The sequence below is a fragment of the Pelobates fuscus genome, chromosome 6 (assembly GCF_036172605.1).
Source record: "Pelobates fuscus isolate aPelFus1 chromosome 6, aPelFus1.pri, whole genome shotgun sequence".
Classification (NCBI taxonomy): Eukaryota; Metazoa; Chordata; class Amphibia; order Anura; family Pelobatidae; genus Pelobates; species Pelobates fuscus.
In genome coordinates, this window is record NC_086322.1 from 280,272,272 (window position 1) to 280,294,837 (window position 22,566).

Sequence of the window (22,566 nt, forward strand, 5' to 3'; positions counted from 1 at the left end):
ATTTTCCAGAGTGACTTTTTCGGGAAATAGGGAAAATTTATCCCTGTCTGTTCAAAGTAGAAAAGTCTTATTCCTACAAAAACTAAAGCTCATTAATCTCATATGTAATCAATTAAACTGGGTCAAGTTCAGCTCGTAATGGTAGACATCGACATAACCACAGGCTAAGCACAACATGAACATTTTTTCTTATAGGTGTCCATATTTTAGAAATTATAACGTACATAAAAATATATATTTTTTTAATTATTCTGTATGTTGCTGCAATTGTTTTTTTTTTTTTATTCTATAAATGTTCTTTCTAACATTAAGTTAATACAATGGGTACACTCATTATTATTTTGTTATATAAATGGTTATAAATGAAACAATATTTCTTGGTGATAATTTTCAATATTGTTTTATTAAAGGAGTAAAACAGAGAATATGGAATCAATCTATCTTACCACTATATAATGGAACATCATACGATTCCGTTCGAGAGTATTTAAATGTAGTCGAAGGTAATGTGAATTGGATGCAGGATCTGTCAGATGAATTGTCATCCTCTAAGATTTCACAGCTGAAAAGCTTTTTATGATGATCATAAGGGATTTATAGAGGGATAAATGGGCTCGATTGGTGGTTTTAATAATGGATGTCATTTGGAAGGCTGCATCCAATCTCCCGTCTAAAAGGGTCTCATATAGAGTGCGCATTGTCACTAGCAAATGGAGATTAGACACATGCTGTATGGAGGGCATATACTCAGGAGTTAGGAAGGAGAGGTTATGGATTAATAGGGAGAGTTATCATGATCATTAGGGAGCTCGGGCTCTGAGCCCCACCTCGAACTGGAAGGAGGAGTTATAGAGAGAGGTTATATGGAGTAATAGGAGGAGTTATAGAGATAGGTTATATGGAGTAATAGGAGGAGTTATAGAGATAGGTTATATGGAGTAATAGGAGGAGTTATAGGGAGAGGTTATATGGAGTAATAGGAGGAGTTATAGTGAGAGGTTATATGGAGTAATAGGAGGAGTTATAGGGAGAGATTATATGGAGTAATTGGAGGAGTTATAGAGAGAGGTTATATGGAGTAATAGGAGGAGTTATAGGGAGAGATTATATGGAGTAATAGGAGGAGTTATAGAGAGAGGTTATATGAGTAATAGGAGGAGTTATAGAGAGAGGTTATATGGAGTAATAGGAGGAGTTATAGAGAGAGGTTATATGGAGTAATAGGAGGAGTTATAGGGAGAGGTTATATGGAGTAATAGGAGGAGTTATAGAGAGAGGTTATATGGAGTAATAGGAGGAGTTATAGGGAGAGGTTATATGGAGTAATAGGAGGAGTTATAGGGAGAGGTTATATGGAGTAATAGGAGGAGTTATAGGGAGAGGTTATATGGAGTAATGGGAGGAGTTATAGAGAGAGGTTATATGGAGTAATGGGAGGAGTTATAGAGAGAGGCTATATGGATTAATAGGAGGAGTTATAAAGAGAGGTTATATGGAGTAATAGGAGGAGTTATAGGGAGAGGTTATATTGATTAATAGGAGGAGTTATAGAGAGAGGTTATATGGAGTAATAGGAGGAGTTATAGGGAGAGGTTATATGGAGTAATAGGAGGAGTTATAGAGAGAGGTTATATGGAGTAATAGGAGGAGTTATAGGGAGAGGTTATATGGAGTAATAGGAGGAGTTATAGGGAGAGGTTATATGGAGTAATAGGAGGAGTTATAGGGAGAGGTTATATGGAGTAATGGGAGGAGTTATAGAGAGAGGTTATATGGAGTAATAGGAGGAGTTATAGGGAGAGGTTATATGGAGTAATAGGAGGAGTTATAGAGAGAGGTTATATGGAGTAATAGGAGGAGTTATAGGGAGAGGTTATATGGAGTAATAGGAGGAGTTATAGGGAGAGGTTATATGGAGTAATAGGAGGAGTTATAGAGAGAGGTTATATGGAGTAATAGGAGGAGTTATAGAGAGAGGTTATATGGAGTAATAGGAGGAGTTATAGGGAGAGGTTATATGGAGTAATAGGAGGAGTTATATCGAGAGGTTATATGGAGTAATAGGAGGAGTTATAGGGAGAGGTTATATGGAGTAATAGGAGGAGTTATAGGGAGAGGTTATATGGAGTAATGGGAGGAGTTATAGAGAGAGGCTATATGCGCGCTGTTCGTTAATGTGCATTATGTATAACTGGAAATAGTAACATTTAACGCCAACTTGACCTAAGAGAACTTTGTTCAGTTTTAATTTGGGCTTCCTCGTTTGATAAATACTTCCCATCTTATACTGAATCTTTCAAACATTACAACATAAACTACTACAGCAGACCACAGCAAAGCTAGACATATTCATAGTCGCCTTTTCGGCATTTGCGTTATTAACCGCACAAAAAATTCTTATCTCCTGCACTGTTAAAAGCTTGCTAGACCTTGCAGGAGCCTCCTGTGTGAGATAAAAATTCAATTTGCAGAGCAGGAGATAAAAACTTCTAAAGTAAGTTAGCATTTAAATCATGGGTCCTCAAACGCCGGTCCCCTAGTTGTTGCTGAACTACAACTCCCATGATTCTCTGGCTATCTATGTAATTCAGAGAATCATGGGAGTTGTAGTTCAGCAACATCTGGGGGTCCGGAGTTTGAGGACCCATGATTTAAATGAAAAATGAACCATTTTTTCATGCAGTCTGTGTCAGTCACAGTCAGGGGAGGTGTGGCTAGGGTTGCATAAACAAGAACAAAAGTTATTTAACTCCTAAATGGCAGAGGATTGAGCAGTGAGACTGCAGAGGCATGATCTATACACCAAAACTGCTTCATTAAGCTAAAGTTGTTTTGGTGCCTATAGTGTCTCTTTAAATTTAGTACAGTTTGTCGTTTAATAATAAATTGCAAAATTTTAGTACAAAGAAGCCAAGTTATTTTATATATATATATTTATATATTCGCCTGAAATTTGTAACTCACTTTTAAAGTTTCCAAAATTCAAAGATTAGTACTGTCTCTTTAAAAGCTGTTCTACATCCTAATCAGAAAGAAAAAAAAGAAAAACATTTTGTGCTCTGACAGTGTCTGAGAGAGGTAGCTACTGGCAATGTCAATATCCTTGCCTTATTTAGCAAGAGGCGCCACACGAAATATTTTTCTTATATAATACGTGACACTTCCTCTTTAAAGGAATTTGAATGACATGCTCAGGGCTAAACGGGGCAGAGTGAGCATGTTGATATCAAGGAACTCGTTTTTAATAAGGAAATGAATGGAAAGGCCCTGAGCTTTTAGACGAAGTTAGTTACGAGTGAATCGTATTGTTTTATAAGGGTCAGTTCCATACGCGGCCAGCTGCACAGTGTGCATGTTACAGAAACCCCATAAGGATTATATACCGTGAGATTGCGATGTGTTCGGGGGGTGATTGTATAACTTCAGTAGCAGAGACTTATTAACATTTAATTAACTTCATACTCACATTCCGCACTGTGATCTTTGAAATGTATTCTTACAATGTTTTGCAATAACAAGTTTTGTTGCTCGCTGAGTTGCTATACGATTGTTCTTGATAGCTCTTACTATTTAACATATACAGGGTTTTATAAATCCTATTACACCCAGCGTGCTCTGCCTCTTCTTCCTAGAACTCCTCCTATTACTCCATATAACCTCTCTATAACTCCTCTATTACTCCATATAACCTCTCTATAACTCCTCCTATTACTCCATATAACCTCTCTATAACTCCTCTATTACTCCATATAACCTCTCTCTATAATTCCTCCTATTACTCCATATAACCTCTCCCTATAACTCCTCCTATTACTCCATATAACCTCTCTCTATAACTCCTCCTATTACTCCATATAACCTCTCTATAACTCCTCTATTACTCCATATAACCTCTCTCTATAATTCCTCCTATTACTCCATATAACCTCTCCCTATAACTCCTCCTATTACTCCATATAACCTCTCTCTATAACTCCTCCTATTACTCCATATAACCTCTCCCTATAACTCCTCCTATTACTCCATATAACCTATCTCTATAACTCCTCCTATTACTCCATATAACCTCTCCCCATAACTCCTCCTATTACTCCATATAACCTCTCCCCATAACTCCTCCTATTACTCCATATAACCTCTCTCTATAACTCCTCCTATTACTCCATATAACCTCTCTCTCTATAACTCCTCCTATTACTCCATATAACCCCTCCCTATAACTCCTCCTATTACTCCATATAACCTCTCTCTATAACTCCTCATATTACTCCATATAACCTCTCTCTATAACTCCTCATATTACTCCATATAACCTCTCTCTATAACTCCTCCTATTACTCCATATAACATATCTCTATAACTCCTCCTATTACTCCATATAACCTCTCTCTCTATAACTCCTCCTATTACTCCATATAACCTCTCACTATAACTCCTCCTATTACTCCATATAACCTCTCACTATAACTCCTCCTATTACTCCATATAACCTCTCTCTATAACTCCTCCAATTACTCCATATAACCTCTCTCAATACCTCCTCCTATTACTCCATATAACCTCTCCCTATAACTCCTCCTATTACTCCATATAACCTCTCCCTATAACTAATTCTATTACTCCATATAACCTCTCTCTCTAACTCCTCCTATTACTCCATATAACCTCTCTCAATACCTCCTCCTATTACTCCATATAACCTCTCTCTCTAACTCCTCCTATTACTCCATATAACCTCTCTCTATAACTCCTCCTATTACTCCATATAACCTCTCTCTATAACTCCTCCAATTACTCCATATAACCTCTCTCAATACCTCCTCCTATTACTCCATATAACCTCTCCCTATAACTCCTCCTATTACTCCATATAACCTCTCCCTATAACTAATTCTATTACTCCATATAACCTCTCTCTCTAACTCCTCCTATTACTCCATATAACCTCTCTCAATACCTCCTCCTATTACTCCATATAACCTCTCTCTCTAACTCCTCCTATTACTCCATATAACCTCTCTCTATAACTCCTCCTATTACTCCATATAACCTCTCCCTATAAATCCTCCAATTACTCCATATAACCTCTCTCTATAACTCCTCCAATTACTCCATATAACCTCTCTCAATACCTCCTCCTATTACTCCATATAACCTCTCCCTATAACTCCTCCTATTACTCCATATAACCTCTCCCTATAACTAATTCTATTACTCCATATAACCTCTCTCTCTAACTCCTCCTATTACTCCATATAACCTCTCTCAATACCTCCTCCTATTACTCCATATAACCTCTCTCTCTAACTCCTCCTATTACTCCATATAACCTCTCTCTATAACTCCTCCTATTACTCCATATAACCTCTCCCTATAACTCCTCCTATTACTCCATATAACCTCTCCCTATAATTCCTCCTATTACTCCATATACCCTCTGCCTATAACTCCTCCTATTACTCCATATAAACTCTCTCTATAACTCCTCCTATTACTCCATATAACCTCTCTCTATAACTCCTCCTATTACTCTATATAACCTCTCCCTATAACTCCTCCTATTACTCCATATAACCTCTCCCTATAATTCCTCCTATTACTCCATATACCCTCTGCCTATAACTCCTCCTATTACTCCCTATAACCTCTCTCTATAACTCCTCCTATTACTCCATATAACATCTCTCTATAACTCCTCCTATTACTCCCTATAACCTCTCCCTATAACTCCTACTATTACTCCATATAACCTCTCTCTCTATAACTACTCCTATTACTCCATATAACCTCTCCCTATAACTCCTCCTATTACTCCATATAACCTCACTCTCTATAACTCCTCCTATTACTCCATATAACCTATCTCTATAACTCCTCCTATTACTCTAAATCACCTCTCCCTATAACTCCTCCAATTACTCCATATAACCTCTCTCTATAACTCCTCCTATTACTCCATATAACCTCTCTCTATAATTCCTCCTATTACTCCATATAACCTCTCTCTCTATAACTCCTCCTATTACTCCATATAACCTCTCACTATAACTCCTCCTATTACTCCATATAACCTCTCTCTATAACTCCCCCTATTACTCTAAATCACCTCTCCCTATAACTCCTCCAATTACTCCATATAACCTCTCTCTATAACTCCTCCAATTACTCCATATAACCTCTCTCAAAACCTCCTCCTATTACTCTATATAACCTCTCCCTATAACTCCTCCTATTACTCCATATAACCTCTCCCTATAACTAATTCTATTACTCAATATAACCTCTCTCTTTAACTCCTCCTATTACTCCATACAACCTCTCTCTATAACTCCTCCTATTACTCCATATAACCTCTCCCTATAACTCCTCCTATTACTCCATATAACCTCTCCCTATAATTCCTCCTATTACTCCATATACCCTCTGCCTATAACTCCTCCTATTACTCCATATAACCTCTCTCTATAACTCCTCCTATTACTCCATATAACCTCTCTCTATAACTCCTCCTATTACTCTATATAACCTCTCCCTATAACTCCTCCTATTACTCCATATAACCTCTCCCTATAATTCCTCCTATTACTCCATATACCCTCTGCCTATAACTCCTCCTATTACTCCCTATAACCTCTCTCTATAACTCCTCCTATTACTCCATATAACATCTCTCTATAACTCCTCCTATTACTCCATATAACCTCTCTCTCTATAACTACTCCTATTACTCCATATAACCTCTCTCTCTATAACTACTCCTATTACTCCATATAACCTCTCCCTATAACTCCTCCTATTACTCCATATAACCTCACTCTCTATAACTCCTCCTATTACTCCATATAACCTATCTCTATAACTCCTCCTATTACTCTAAATCACCTCTCCCTATAACTCCTCCAATTACTCCATATAACCTCTCTCTATAACTCCTCCTATTACTCCATATAACCTCTCTCTATAATTCCTCCTATTACTCCATATAACCTCTCTCTCTATAACTCCTCCTATTACTCCATATAACCTCTCACTATAACTCCTCCTATTACTCCATATAACCTCTCTCTATAACTCCTCCTATTACTCTAAATCACCTCTCCCTATAACTCCTCCAATTACTCCATATAACCTCTCTCTATAACTCCTCCAATTACTCCATATAACCTCTCTCTATAACTCCTCTAATTACTCCATATAACCTCTCTCAAAACCTCCTCCTATTACTCTATATAACCTCTCCCTATAACTCCTCCTATTACTCCATATAACCTCTCCCTATAACTAATTCTATTACTCAATATAACCTCTCTCTTTAACTCCTCCTATTACTCCATACAACCTCTCTCTATAACTCCTCCTATTACTCCATATAACCTCTCCCTATAACTCCTCCTATTACTCCATATAACCTCTCCCTATAATTCCTCCTATTACTCCATATACCCTCTGCCTATAACTCCTCCTATTACTCCATATAACCTCTCTCTATAACTCCTCCTATTACTCCATATAACCTCTCTCTATAACTCCTCCTATTACTCCATATAACCTCTCCCTATAACTCCTCCTATTACAACATATAACCTCTCCCTATAACTCCTCCTATTACTCCATATAACCTCTCCCTATAATTCCTCCTATTACTCCATATACCCTCTGCCTATAACTCCTCCTATTACTCCCTATAACCTCTCCCTATAACTCCTCCTATTACTCCATATAACATCTCTCTATAACTCCTCCTATTACTCCCTATAACCTCTCCCTATAACTCCTACTATTACTCCATATAACCTCTCTCTCTATAACTACTCCTATTTCTCCATATAACCTCTCCCTATAACTCCTCCTATTATTCCATATAACCTCTCCCTATAACTCCTCCTATTACTCCATATAACCTCTCTCTATAACTCTTCCTATTACACCATATAACCTTGCCCTATAACTCCTCCTATTACTCCATATAACCTCTCCCTATAACTCCTCCTATTACTCCGTATAACCTCTCTCTATAACTCCTCCTATTACTCCATGTAACCTCTCCCTATAACTCCTCCTATTACTCCATATAACCTCTCTATATAACTCCTCCTATTACTCCTTATAACCTCTCTATAACTCCTCCTGTTACTCCATATAACCTCTCGTTATAACTCATCCTATTACTCCATATACCCTCTCTCTATAACTCATCCTATTACTCCATATACCCTCTCTCTATAACTCATCCTATTACTCCATATAACCTCTCCCTATAACTCCTCCTATTACTCCATATAACCTCTCCCTATAATATCTAATATTACTGCATATAACCCCACTGTAAAACATCTTATATCACACTACTGGTGCTATCAGTGTTTTTCATCAAATCAGAAACTGTAGGGATTTGTCTGGGGAATTTCCTATTACAGACATAAAATAGGTTAGCTAATTTCCCAGACTGGCTATTTTGTCTATAATAAGCGATTCCCTGCAATTCTACGTCTAATGAACGACCATCTATGTAACTGTTACCTTTCGTTATAAGCTTTGCTCCATATAAAACAGCTGTAGCTTTTTCTGTTACAGAACAAGGTCTCAAATTGCTCTCATAGCCTTAGATAAAAATCTCCCAACGGAATCATTATCTTCATCAGAAAACCTTTTCCTTTTAACTTTTTGTGTCCATTTTGTCCCTTTAATAGTACAAGGTGTTGGCTGTCCCCAAGCCCCTATATTTTTAATGCACTAACATGCAACAGCAATATGGTACTCTACTGTCTTCGTAATATATATATATATATTGAGTACGTACTTATGCATACTTTATAAATAAAATATTATATGTGTGTTTACTCTTCCCACAACTCCATTTCATACCTTTCCACTTAACTGTTGACTATAATAATAATAATATTAATAATATCTAGCCCTGACTATTATCGACTGAGATGTAGAACTAAGCGATCCCAACGTAAGCATTTAATTCTGAAGGACCCTTGTTTCCTAGGTCTCAGTTCCCGAAAAGTCAAACACATGATGATTCCATTTGGTGGACTGCTGAATATAAAACCATATCTTTGCCCCTTGGGGCTTCAACATTTAAAAAATGGTGGAAAGGGGGATATGGGTCATTGAGAGTCAGAGGCTGAGGAGGCTTCAAGTTTCCTTATGACCACTGTTCTGACTCTTTCGGAGAAACCCCAAAAGCCCCAGGCTACAAATTCCAGGCAGCTATCCTTTCCATCCTTTAAGACTGATTCCTCTCCAGAGAACCCAACCTTCCCTTCCATCAATTTGACTCATTCTAACGCAGAACAAATAAATTGTGAAACGGATACCATTGTAAAACAACAAACCTGTTGCAGATGAAGGGTTTATTTCGCAAATCACCCTTTCCTCCTTTTACATCTTAATCGTCCTTATCTCGAACACATCTTCTTACACAATAATCTATTATAGAATCCATGTCACACAATATGGGGTGGACCTTTGGAAGAGAAGTCTCTTCTATCAGTTGCTATTATATGTATCTATTGTATCCTGCCCTTGCAAAGAAAGATTGATCAGAATTATAGATAAGAGAAACATTTGTCCTTCTAGTTTGTCCATCTCCATGTCAACCGAAAGACTCTTTATTTGTCTATTGTTCAGGATAATGTTATACGTACAAATGTCTAAAGGTTATTTGACTCAACTCCTTCTACTTTGAAGGTAATTTCAATTCTCTATTATCCTTTAAGTGAAAAGTTGATTCTGTATTGTGTCTTCTAGAACCGGAGTTCTACAGCACTAATATCATAAAGTACGCAATATGTTCATATTCGATTTGCAGCAATATTTGTATTATTAGCTATTTTTCTTTTTCCTGTGAACATTACAGTTTTGTTCAGTTCCGTTTACAGGGCTTAGAGTGTCCCTTTAATTGAAAAATATTTTGTAGCGTTTTAGCACATATGTAAACATTCTAAAGATTAGATACATTTAAAGGGACACTGTAGGTACTTTAACAACTTCATTTTATTGAAGATTTGTAGTGCTTGCAGTCCTGCTGCCCCTCTTTTACCCACAAAACCCTTTAGTTCTCTAATTAGAGGGCTTGGAAACGCGGCTTCAAGCCACACCTCCAAGCCCTCTGGGTATAAGAGACAGTAATATTACTTCCGGGTTCTAATACCGTAATATATACCATAACAAGACGCTTGCATATACAGTGCCGTCACAGTCGGTCGTAGAGAATGATTGTATTTAATGATTTTCTATGGCAGAATCTTAGGGGCATCACAGCGAGTGTCACGCATGGGCCTAAGGTCCGTAGTGATAGGAATACAGATATTAAATATTAATGATGCCAGTTCTCTTCATATTTTCGTAGGATATCCCATACATTACTACAGGGGTTGGAGTGCACATGCTCTCAGCCATTCAATGACTGGTGGGATCAGCTATCGGCAGCTCTGCAGAAGCTGGACGAACAACACTGTCCACTGGAGGACCCTCGACTCCCCCTAGACCCCAGGTAAGAGGGCAAATGATTTGCCAAATGATTTGCCCCATTATCGGGAAACAGGGTCAGGTTACTCCTGGAATCATAACCACTACAGCCATTAATGTCGAATGGCGTCTGTTCTTATGTTCACATTCTGACCCATCTAAGTGCACTGCAATACTCATAGTGTTCAGATGGCATGAAGTGGCACGCAATGGGGGCATGAGAATGTTGAAGACTGGCTATGAAGGCATGAGATGGGAGAATGGGGAGAGCTACCTGGCTATAGTGGCTTGAGCTGTGGCAATAGGGAAGTCTGTGTATAGTGTCGTGAGAACAGAGACTACGGAAAGATAGTTGGCATCCTTACTGCTGTTCTTATAATAAGCACAACTTCATTTAAATATGCTTTGCATTCTGATCCTAAACTATAGTCTCAATAAAAAATGGTCTTTGCACATGGCTGTACAAAACAATCGCAGAAAAAGGTTGGCCCCCAGATGTTTTAAAACTACAACTCTCATGATGCCTTGTCATTCTAAAGGCATGCAAAGACACGTAAAGCATTGTGGGGGTTGTAGTTCTACAACATCTGGGGAATCTACCTTTTGGGTACCCGGTCCCCTGCACTAAAATATGTGAACCCCTGTTCTACACTAAGATACCCCTACACTGCACATCACTAGCACCCTTACACCTCTATACAGTGTTTTACCTATAGAAATCTGAAGACAGTCAGTCTTTAAATAAACCCTTCTTCCTATTACATACAAATTCTCACTATAATACACACAATACTGTCCCTGCCAAATTATCACCCCCCTCCTCTCTGCATAATGCACTCAGCACTTTTCCCATAACTAAATGATCTTTTCCTATCAATTCTCAAATGGTCAAAATATTATTATTTTTTTAAAATAAAAAAAAATCAAACAAACAAAAAAAAAATCAAAGAAAAACAAGACAGAAAAAAATAATAATGCAGCATATTTCTCTTGTCATAATGAGAAGTTAAGTGTTTTGGGGGCTAGGATCCAAATGTCATTCCCTAAATCCAATCTTTTAAACCAGTCTTTGCTTGTTAGAAATGTTCTCTGTTTGCAGGAGGGAGTGAAGGCTGGAGAGCAATGGGACAGGGATTATGGGAGGGACTGAGAGATGACTGTGTGAGTGTGTACAGTCAGTGGGTGGGTAAAGGGGAAGGTCTACATAGAGAGAATGGGATGGATTCTTAGCCTTGGAGGGGCAGGTGTTGTTCTCAATGTAGAGCAAGCATTCTATCTCTGGCTATCTCTCATATACCATCAACTTTACAGGACAGCAGCCATGCAAGCCCCACTCATCCTTATCCTCTGCTCTGCGGTGAGTTCAATGCATTAAACATTGCAATGTCAAATTTTACCATTTGCTTTAAAGATTTTAATTTTTAATTCATTTTATTTTGCTATTAAATGAAACTGTATCCAGATCTAAGCTCTCAAGCCAACTGCATAGGGTTTGAACAATCCAACATGGATTTATTAAAATAACCTCTATTAAAATGACCCTTATACTTATTGGCAGAAGTATAAATATATACTGCATTTAAAAAAAAAAAAAAAAATTAAATACCCAATTTTATGTTCCGGGTTAGCCTTCCTGTCCAGTGACAAATTAAGCAATGTAAAAAGCTGCATTAACCTTAAAAGTGTAAGACTCCCTCCTTCCCTCCCTCCCATCCCCTGTCCTCATGCATTATTTAACTATTTTATATATGGCTGTTAATGGACCATTTTTTATTTGCGGGGATAGTTCAAGTCATCCTGTGAAATGGCATTGCTGATGTTAGATTCGTTCCTTATGGGGGGCATGCAAGTACTGGTTTGTGGATGATGAATTAATGGACTGGCTTTGAAGGGACACTTGGTTTCTTATTGTAAGGGGAATAAACATTTAAGGGGGGATCCCAGATCTGACTCTGAGGCATTGAGTCTCTCAGTACATCCTTCAAGCCTAGATCTGCAGTGTACAAGGGTTTGGCTTCAGGATAATGCAGTAGTGATAATCATCTTTGTATTGGTGCGTACAAAACCCCACACAATCTCAGATTTCAGCCTGAGCTGCTCGCTGTGTGCCCTTCAATTCAAATCCTGCTCCAGACCTTTCAAAAGCCCCCACCCTAGCATAGGAAAAAAAAAATCTATTAGTGGAATATATCAATACGGCTATTGATGCATGATAGCCGTCACCCTCCCTCGCTTTGTGTATCAACTAATGGTTATCTATCATTGATACATTTCTTGTGGTCAGTTTGTGACTCTCTAAGTCCCATTGCCCTGTTTGTAAAATTAATGGACTTGGGGAAAGTGGCTACACAAATGATGTTCAAATTTTTTTTTTGGTCTTCAGAAGACAGGCTTTAAAAACATCTTTGTTGGCTGGACTCTAAATCCCATCACACAGCTGTGAGCTGGTTTTCCATTAGTTGATGGAGAGACTACTTTTTTCCCCTGCATCCTTCAGGCAGTCAAGGATCATCACAAAAAGTTTCTCCTTGTATCCTCTAAGAGGCGTTTACAGTGATCAGATTGTAAATTCGTAAGATCAGGAGATAAGACTTACTCTGTTGATGGGATTGTGGTTTTGTAATATTCGTTAGATAATAAATGTTTTTTTTCTGTTATCTGAACTTGTAAATATTTCTAATGGCATCATGTCCACATGTTTTACTAGATCTGGACAATAATGTCAAGAAAGGGCTTGCTCAGAATGCTGCAAATTTAAGTATTCAGTTGGATTTGAGGCTGAACTTATTTATAGGTGGGTGGACTTGGGGGGTAGGACATGGTCTTTAATTTGAAAAAAAAATGTATGATGTTATCGCTTGAGAACATTTTTCTGGATGGTTTGAATGGACTGGATGTGGGTTTATTGAGTAAAATATTAAGACAAGTCAATGTTGAAGAGCTGGGGTGATAATGGTCGGGTTGGGTTGGACAATTGGATGAGTTAATGTGGATGTTCTTGAGTAGTTTAGCTGTGTCCTGGATAGTCTTTTTTGTTTTAATTCAATTGGATGATCTTGAAAAGATTATGGCCATTCTGGATGTTCTCCTGGTTGACTTCATATAAATCGTCTGGAAAGATAATAGTTGTTTTGGATGGTCTGCTGGTTGAGTTAATTTAATTGTTATGAAAAGATAATAGGTGTTCTGGATTGTAAGTTGATTGTGTTAATGTTGATGCGTGGGACGATGTATGGCATTCTGGATACCTTATAGATGGACCAGTAATGTAATGAGTGTTTTTGATGATGATGTAGGAAGATGTACTTTGGAGACATTGTTATCCTACTACATGGGTCTGGGTTTTGGGTGTGTTCCTTCAAGGTTGTTCTTATTATTCTTGCTGGCCTAATAACATACACAAGTCTGAATTGACAATAAGACATGTAAAACTGTTTACACATGGTTTAATGATCAGGAATATGCATTTTGGACAAATTTACATATTTTTCCCTTTTTTTTTAGCTCTTTGTAGGAATCTAACTATTTACTGGGCTGTTAGAATTATTCCACATGTGACTTTGATTCCATTTGTGCTGAGTGTTCTGAATGCTCCTATAGTTAAGACTATGAATCAGATATCTTAAGTGATTGCTTAAGAGTTTAGTAATTTAATGTAAGCTCGTCATGAAAATAAACTCTTAAAACATTTTCCTGTTGTTTGTAAAGATAATTTCGACTAACAGAGATTCTCGTTCTGAAATACGAATATGTAGTTGATATGTGTGACTATGGATAATATGCAATCAATTACAAATTTAGTTAACTTTGTATTCATTATTCATCCATTGTCACATGGGTTATTAGGGATTGTAGATTAATTAGCAATGTTGCGTTTTTTTTTTTTTTACTGATAACTTGAATTGATTAGAAAGTTATGGGAAGATAAGTGGCCATTAATGTTGTTGAATTTCTGTGGACTAGCTAGGGCTCCTATCAGCATGTAAGTGTCTGTGGAAGGGGTAGTCAACTTTCGGCACGCCAGATGTTGTGGTCTACATGTCCCCTGATGCTTTGCTACGATTAAGGCTGTAAAACCATTATGGAATGCTGAAGGTTGCCTACCCCTGGCCTATGAGTTGGTTAGGAATATATGAACTGGTTATGGATATTGCGGGGAGGTTAATGAATACGAAATTAGTTAGCATCTTGTTAACAAGCTAGGATTACTGTGCATAGGTATGTGGTTATGGATTGGTTAGGAATAAGGTGAGCAGGTAAGTGTTTGGATACTTTAGACTGGTTAAGAATGTTGTGGGTTTGGTTGGGAATATTGCATATGGTTTATAAGGGATATTTCGGACTAGTCAAGTGTTGTTTGCGATGTTTTAGTTTGGTTAGTGAAGACTGCTTAGTGATCTAGATTGGTTAAGTATATTGTGGGTTGGTTAGAAATATTGTGGGTTAGTTAACAGTATCGTTGGATTATTAGTGATAGTGTGCTTTGGTTATTGGTGTAGGTTGGTTAGTAATGTGGATTGGGCATAAAACATGAATTGGCTAGGATTGTGAGTAGTTTTACGGGTTAGTTAGGCATATTGTGGCTTCACTAATGATTCCATGGATTCTCTAGGGATATTTTGGGCTGGTTAGTTTTATTGTGGTTTGTTTATGGAAACTATAACAGCATATAAAAGATATATAAGGGAGAGCCTTATGTTATTTTTTTTGATAAAAAAAATACATACATTATTTTTATAGTGATTTATTTACTTCCTCCCTCAATTAAAAAAAAACAACAACTTTCTATGAGACCCACCCTTCTTTGATCAAGACATTGGTGGAATGCTATATCTTATTGATCTCAGTTTGAGAAATTGCCCAATACACTCAATCGAGCCAAGAAAATAATTACTCATCACCCGAATGCTCTCTCAAGGGAAAAAGACAAACAGATGGCTTTTATCTGTTCGGTAGTCATTAGTGTAAATAATCTATGTCAATGCAACATGTGCACAAAAAAAACCCACAAAAAAACTAGCCATTATATTTACTTTAACGCTGGGTTAATGAGCAGTAAGAGAAACGTAAAGATACTCAACATAAATTAATTATGGGAAATTTTAGAGCATTGCTTTTCTTATGGATTTAAGTTTGGTAAACGAGCGCAACACAGAACGAAACAAACCACGAGATTCCTTGGGACTGTGAGTCTTTTGACAGCTGCCTTCTTGGAAACCCATGTAGATAATGATATCTTGATTGTATCTCAGGGTAGATAAAGCAGTGATACTGATTACAGAGCACTTGTTCTCAAGTTCTTAAAATCAACAGAGGTCCACAATGCATTGATTTCTCCATTTGAATGGAATATGGTAAACGCTACTGTCTGGACTGCGGGAGTCCTTGTCAACTGGCTTGAGATGCACCGATCTAGAATACCAAACAAGAATAAAAGTTATTGAATTTCAAATCATTATAAATTGGGGTTCGCATGAATATTCAAAGCAATGGCCAATTGACTAGTATCTTTAAAAAAAAAAAGGCGCTTCCTAAGCAACTTCCGCGCACTGATATCTCTCAGCCAATAAGCTAATTCCTGCACCTCTGGGCTTAGCTCATAAAGAACGCTTACAACTCTCTGTATGGAGTAGTGGAGGCGGGGAGATGAGTTCGGTAAACCCCAAGTAAAAAGTCAAACCGCCCACAAACGGATTGGCTACTTACTTTGAGTGTGTGCCAGGGCACTAGTGTCACCATAACCACTAAAGCGCACTGTAGTGGTTATGGTGGTTGTTGTGTTAGTTTAATAGTTGGTTCTAATATTCTTCTTAGCGTGACTGGTCTTGGAGTCATTTATTGACGTCCTACCTGTGTAGGTCCATTTGAACTTTCTATACTAGGGGTGCGCCTAAAAGGTAGATCCCCAGATGTTGTAGAACTTCAGCTTCCATGATGCTTTGTCTTCTAAAGGCATGCAAAGCATAATGGAAGCTGTAGTTCTACAACATTGTGAGATCTACCTTTTGGGCACCCCTGTTCTTTACAATGCATGTGTGTTTTAACAATACATATTCTGCATTAGTAATATGATTACTGACTTCTGCTACTTTTAAAATATATTTTGCAAAAGTGAAAGGCTAATCGACGAGAAAATGGTGACATCGCTTCCGGATTGCCTTGGAAGAATTTTGATACATATTTAAAGGAAACCGATAGCGTCAGAAATACAAATCAACGCTATAGTGTTCTCCTCACCATTTAGATTATCAGGGCCCCATGCAAGGGTAAAAAAAGCTTTTAAGTCAACTTAAATACCACGGCATGCTGGTCTCTGTGCTCCCGGTCCCGCCTCCTTAGCTGATTATTTCAGCCAATCCAGTTCTTCTCATTTAAACTGCTACAGTGGTTCTAGTGACTGTAGTGTTCCTTTAAAATGTATTTGACGTTCTAGTAAAATATATTTTGAGTAGGCTATTTTTGAGAAAATGGGGATTTGCATATTTGGTCACCAATCTTCTCACATTTGGCCCAAAAAAAACAACCACACAGATACACAATTTTCCAGTATATATGAGTGAAAATTAATAACAAATAAAAAAGAAAGATGTAATTAAAAAAAAGAGAATCATGATTCTAAAATATTTGAAAATTGTTCAGAAAATTCTGGAATGTTTCCGGACTTGTAAAAGCAATTTTGTAATATTTGTTTTGGTAAGGGATATACATTTCTTTGATTTGTTCAGGGACTGAATTAAATTGTGATTCGGGTTCTTAAAAAACATTCCAGAAATATTATGGCTCCAGAACAAGACATTTGATGTTGTCTGGATGTTTATGGTTGAAGGGACACTATTAGAGAGAAAAAAAAAGGTTGTACATTTAAAGAAACACTCTAAGCACCATAACTGCAGAACTGAAACCTATTACATAATTAAAGAGGCAGTTATTTTTGGCTTACCACCCTTCCCTCCAGAAAGAGGATCTTAGTGTTTCTAAACTACTGCAGATTTTTTTTTTTTCCACATAAAAACTGATGGGGCCCCATGGACGAGCCTCCACCAAGAGGGACCCAGGTAAGTTGTAAAACCGGTCAAAACTGGATTGACAAATTACACTAGGAGGGTGCGAATGCACTGTTGGCACCATGGTCACTACAGTGAGCTGTAGTGTTTATGGTTCTTGGAGTGGTCCCTTAAGTATGCTGTAATGAAGAGTGCCTGCTATACAAAGTAAGACCATGGGAAAGCATCTTGGGAATGTTAGTCTCAAAACGACTCCCCCCCCCCCCCCCCCCTGGCCAATCAGCATCTTCTCAATGAGATTCATTGAATCATTGTATCTCTACGGGGAGCGTTCGGCATCTCCATGCTCGCTGAACGTAGGTGCTGCACATAATGCAGCACTGAACTAGGAAGCACTTCTATTGGCCATCTGAGTGACTGGTACTAAAGGTAGTACTAGGCAACAATGTAAATACTTCCTTTTCTCTGGAAAGGCATTGCTTTTATTGCTCAGCCTGCAGGGAAAAAAGCTATTGACACCATCAGTTTTTTTTTTTATTTCTGTGCAGCTTTGTTATGCAGTCCTACAGCTCCTATAAAGAGGGATTCTAGCATTGGATTTACAAAACAATAAATTAGGATGTACACCTACAAAATTAACCATATAAATTTGTCTTAAAAATAATAGTTGGGGAAAAAAATAAGGGTGAAAACATATACATAGGGACTGGCTCTCCTAGAGAGGGACACTTGGGTTGTATGCCAACTTAGACAAATGCTTCTTGCGGCACTACATCTTGACCAGACTAACACTATGAAGATCAGCTGTGTTAGAATTCCCAGCAGTCTATGCATACTACTGAGCTGACTAGATACAGGGTTCCTTTATTCCTTTATCTTTGCATCATGATACAAACGATTCTGTAATCAAGTAGATACTTCCTGCATTCATAGATTTTTTTTTGTTCAGCCATGAGATCGGAATCCTTTAGATCTGGCGACTTTGATTTCATAGTCCGAACTTAGTTCTAAATGGATATCTGTGGGATCCACGTAAGCGGTAATCTGGAACGGACGTGGATTTCAGAGACTTACATTCTGGATTATACGAGGTTGTAAAAAAACAATGTTCTTATGTGTTTTGACCTGAAAAGCTTACACTCTATTTCTGCTCAGCTGGCCAGCACCATAGAGGATTCCCCTTTATTCTCTTTGATTCTTGAAAGGCCTGGGAACGGTTCTGAAAGGGGGGCAGGGGGGTTCTGTTAATCATTATAATTTTGTGGCATCTCATAATCTGTTTTTCTAGATCACATTGTGTTCCTGAACTCTCTATCTCTCCGGTAAAACCTCCAAATAACACAAAACCACATTCCTAACAGCTTCTGTTTACTCCACCTAAAATCTTTCACAAATGCTAGAGCTGTCAGAAGCACTGACACCAAATGTAAAACCACAAATTAGCTTCACAGACATAAAAGGCACCTGTAACAGTGTATTACAGTAAACAAACAAGAATTAACTACCTTAACTAATGCCTAGGGTCAGAAGCAACGCAGAGGGTCCCACTGCTTTCTGGTTCTAATATTCTAGATAAATTCCTACTCACCAATGGAGGGTATTATGATTTAAGGCTAATACCCACCGGCATCGCGCACTCAGGATCAGACCGCAAATGTGGGGGCGTATTCACAAAGCGCTGATCTGCAGTGATTTGCACACTGAATTGCAAACTCAGGCCACAATAACTAAGCTATAAATCACAGCTTAGACCATCTTTCAATTCAGCTTATCATTTCACTACAATTCGGCTCGAAATGAATTTTTTCGTTAACGAAAAAAAAACCCCACCCGGCCCCCACCCCAAAAAAATAAAATATATATATATATATAGTCTGTGGATAGTTAATACAATCTTAAACAAAAATCTGCACACTAGTCAAGCCATAACACTTGCTTTTTCCACAGAAATCTATATATAGATTGCCGACACATGTCAACACACTGATTAACAATTTTCTATATAAATTATTTTAAACATATGGAAGGGTGGCTTTAACTGTTAAAGGAACTCTCCAGGCACCATAACAACTTCATAAAACTGGCTTGCAAATACACTTTTTTTTTACAAGCCAGTTTTATGAATGGGGATTCACTGATTGGCTGAGAGTGTCAGCCTACCCCTCTCAGCCAATCAGTGGTGCCACCGCCTGATTTTCAAAAGCCTTTCGGGTTTAGAGATTTTTAGACAACAGAAGGGCAGAGAGATAGGGAGATTCGGCCCTGTAAGAAAGACTTTTGAATTACTCATTAAAGGACCACTATAGGCACCCAGACCACTTCAGCTTAATGAAGTGGTATGGTTGCCAGGTCCATCTAGGGTTAACCCTGAAACTGTAAACATAGCAGTTTCCGAGAAAGGTAGAAGAAAGGTGCTGGAGAAAGGTAAGTGATTAACCCCTTCCTCCCCCTAGAGCCCGGCGGGAGGGGAACCCTGAGGGTGGGGGGGACCTAAAGACCCTATAGTGCCAGCAAAACGAGTTTGTTTTCCTGGCACTATAGTGGTCCTTTAAGGCAAGCCAGTGCCTGGCACTTCCTGGCACCATAACAACTTGATTTTGATAAAGTGGTTATGGTGCATAAACTGTACCTTTAAGGCAAAAAAGTTTTGGGAAACTGTTCACTGATTTATATATTTAATTATGTGTCAAGTAAGCCTGCATACATATACAGTATATGAATATCCATCAAACAGTATGAGCTGCTCCTTATACTGGAACTCATAATGTGTATAGCGACAGGTCATACCTTCCAAGTGTCCCTATTTAGAAGGGACAGTCTGTATTTTTGGCCCAAATCCCCTTTTCTTTCCAAATGTCTCTCTTTTTTAGGAGCTCTATATTGTTGGTGTGTCTGAGTGTATAACAGAGCCCCACAGTAATAATACTCCCAGCAATGTGTCTGAGTGTATAACAGAGCTCCACAGTAATAATACTCCCAGCAATGTGTCTGAGTGTATAACAGAGCTCCACAGTAATAATACTCCCAGTAATGTGTCTGAGGGTATAACAGAGCTCCACAGTAATAATACTCCCAGTAATGTGTCTGAGTGTATAACAGAGCTCCACAGCAACAATACTCCCAGTAATGTGTCTGAGTGTATAACAGAGCTCCACAGCAACAATACTCCCAGTAATGTGTCTGAGTGTATAACAGAGCTCCACAGTAATAATACTCCCAGCAATGTGTCTGAGTGTATAACAGAGCTCCACAGTAATAATACTCCCAGTAATGTGTCTGAGTGTATAACAGAGCTCCACAGCAATAATACTCCCAGTAATGTGTCTGAGTGTATAACAGAGCTCCACAGCAACAATACTCCCAGTAATGTGTCTGAGTGTATAACAGAGCTCCACAGCAACAATACTCCCAGTAATGTGTCTGAGTGTATAACAGAGCTCCACAGTAATAATACTCCCAGTAATGTGTCTGAGTGTATAACAGAGCTCCACAGCAATAATACTCCCAGTAATGTGTCTGAGTGTATAACAGAGCCCCACAGCAATAATACTCCCAGTAATGTGTCTGAGTGTATAACAGAGCTCCACAGCAACAATACTCCCAGTAATGTGTCTGAGTGTATAACAGAGCTCCACAGCAATAATACTCCCAGTAATGTGTCTGAGTGTATAACAGAGCCCCACAGTAATAATACTCCCAGCAATGTGTCTGAGTGTATAACAGAGCTCCACAGTAATAATACTCCCAGTAATGTGTCTGAGTGTATAACAGAGCTCCACAGCAATAATACTCCCAGTAATGTGTCTGAGTGTATAACAGAGCTCCACAGCAACAATACTCCCAGTAATGTGTCTGAGTGTATAACAGAGCTCCACAGTAATAATACTCCCAGTAATGTGTCTGAGTGTATAACAGAGCTCCACAGCAATAATACTCCCAGTAATGTGTCTGAGTGTATAACAGAGCTCCACAGCAACAATACTCCCAGTAATGTGTCTGAGTGTATAACAGAGCTCCACAGTAATAATACTCCCAGTAATGTGTCTGAGTGTATAACAGAGCTCCACAGTAATAATACTCCCACTAATGTGTCTAAATGTATAACAGAGGTCCACAGCAATAATACTCCCAGTAATGTGCCTGAGTGTATAACAGAGCTCCACAGCAATAATACTCCCAGCAATGTGCCTGAGTGTATAACAGAGCTCCACAGCAATAATACTCCCAGTAATGTGTCTGAGTGTATAACAGAGCCCCACAGTAATAATACTCCCAGCAATGTGTCTGAGTGTATAACAGAGCTCCACAGTAATAATACTCCCAGTAATGTGTCTGAGTGTATAACAGAGCTCCACAGCAATAATACTCCCAGTAATGTGTCTGAGTGTATAACAGAGCTCCACAGTAATAATACTCCCAGTAATGTGTCTGAGTGTATAACAGAGCTCCACAGTAATAATACTCCCACTAATGTGTCTAAATGTATAACAGAGGTCCACAGCAATAATACTCCCAGTAATGTGCCTGAGTGTATAACAGAGCTCCACAGCAATAATACTCCCAGCAATGTGCCTGAGTGTATAACAGAGCTCCACAGCAATAATACTCCCAGTAATGTGTCTGAGTGTATAACAGAGCCCCACAGTAATAATACTCCCAGCAATGTGTCTGAGTGTATAACAGAGGTCCACAGCAATAATACTCCCAGTAATGTGTCTGAGTGTATAACAGAGCTCCACAGCAATAATACTCCCAGTAATGTGCCTGAGTGTATAACAGAGCTCCACAGCAATAATACTCCCAGTAATGTGTCTGAGTGTATAACAGAGCCCCACAGTAATAATACTCCCAGCAATGTGTCTGAGTGTATAACAGAGGTCCACAGCAATAATACTCCCAGTAATGTGTCTGAGTGTATAACAGAGCTCCACAGCAATAATACTCCCAGTAATGTGTCTGAGTGTATAACAGAGCTCCACAGCAATAATACTCCCAGTAATGTGCCTGAATGTATAACAGAGCTCCACAGCAATAATACTCCCAGCAATGTGTCTCTAAACTCCAATAAATGTGTTTAGAAATC

The 22,566-nt window shown here is 38.4% G+C and overlaps 1 protein-coding gene across 1 annotated transcript in view; it reads left to right on the top strand.

Annotated features, from left to right (window-relative positions):
* Window positions 1-11,710: 11,710 nt before the first annotated feature.
* The window catches only part of NGFR (nerve growth factor receptor), a 61,804-nt gene continuing 50,948 nt past the window's right edge, over window positions 11,711-22,566 (top strand). Inside the window, exon 1 of the mRNA XM_063459257.1 lies at window positions 11,711-11,836. Within this exon, the coding sequence (XP_063315327.1) occupies window positions 11,801-11,836 (36 nt within the window). The 5' untranslated portion in view covers window positions 11,711-11,800. The remainder of the gene's footprint in view (window positions 11,837-22,566) is intronic.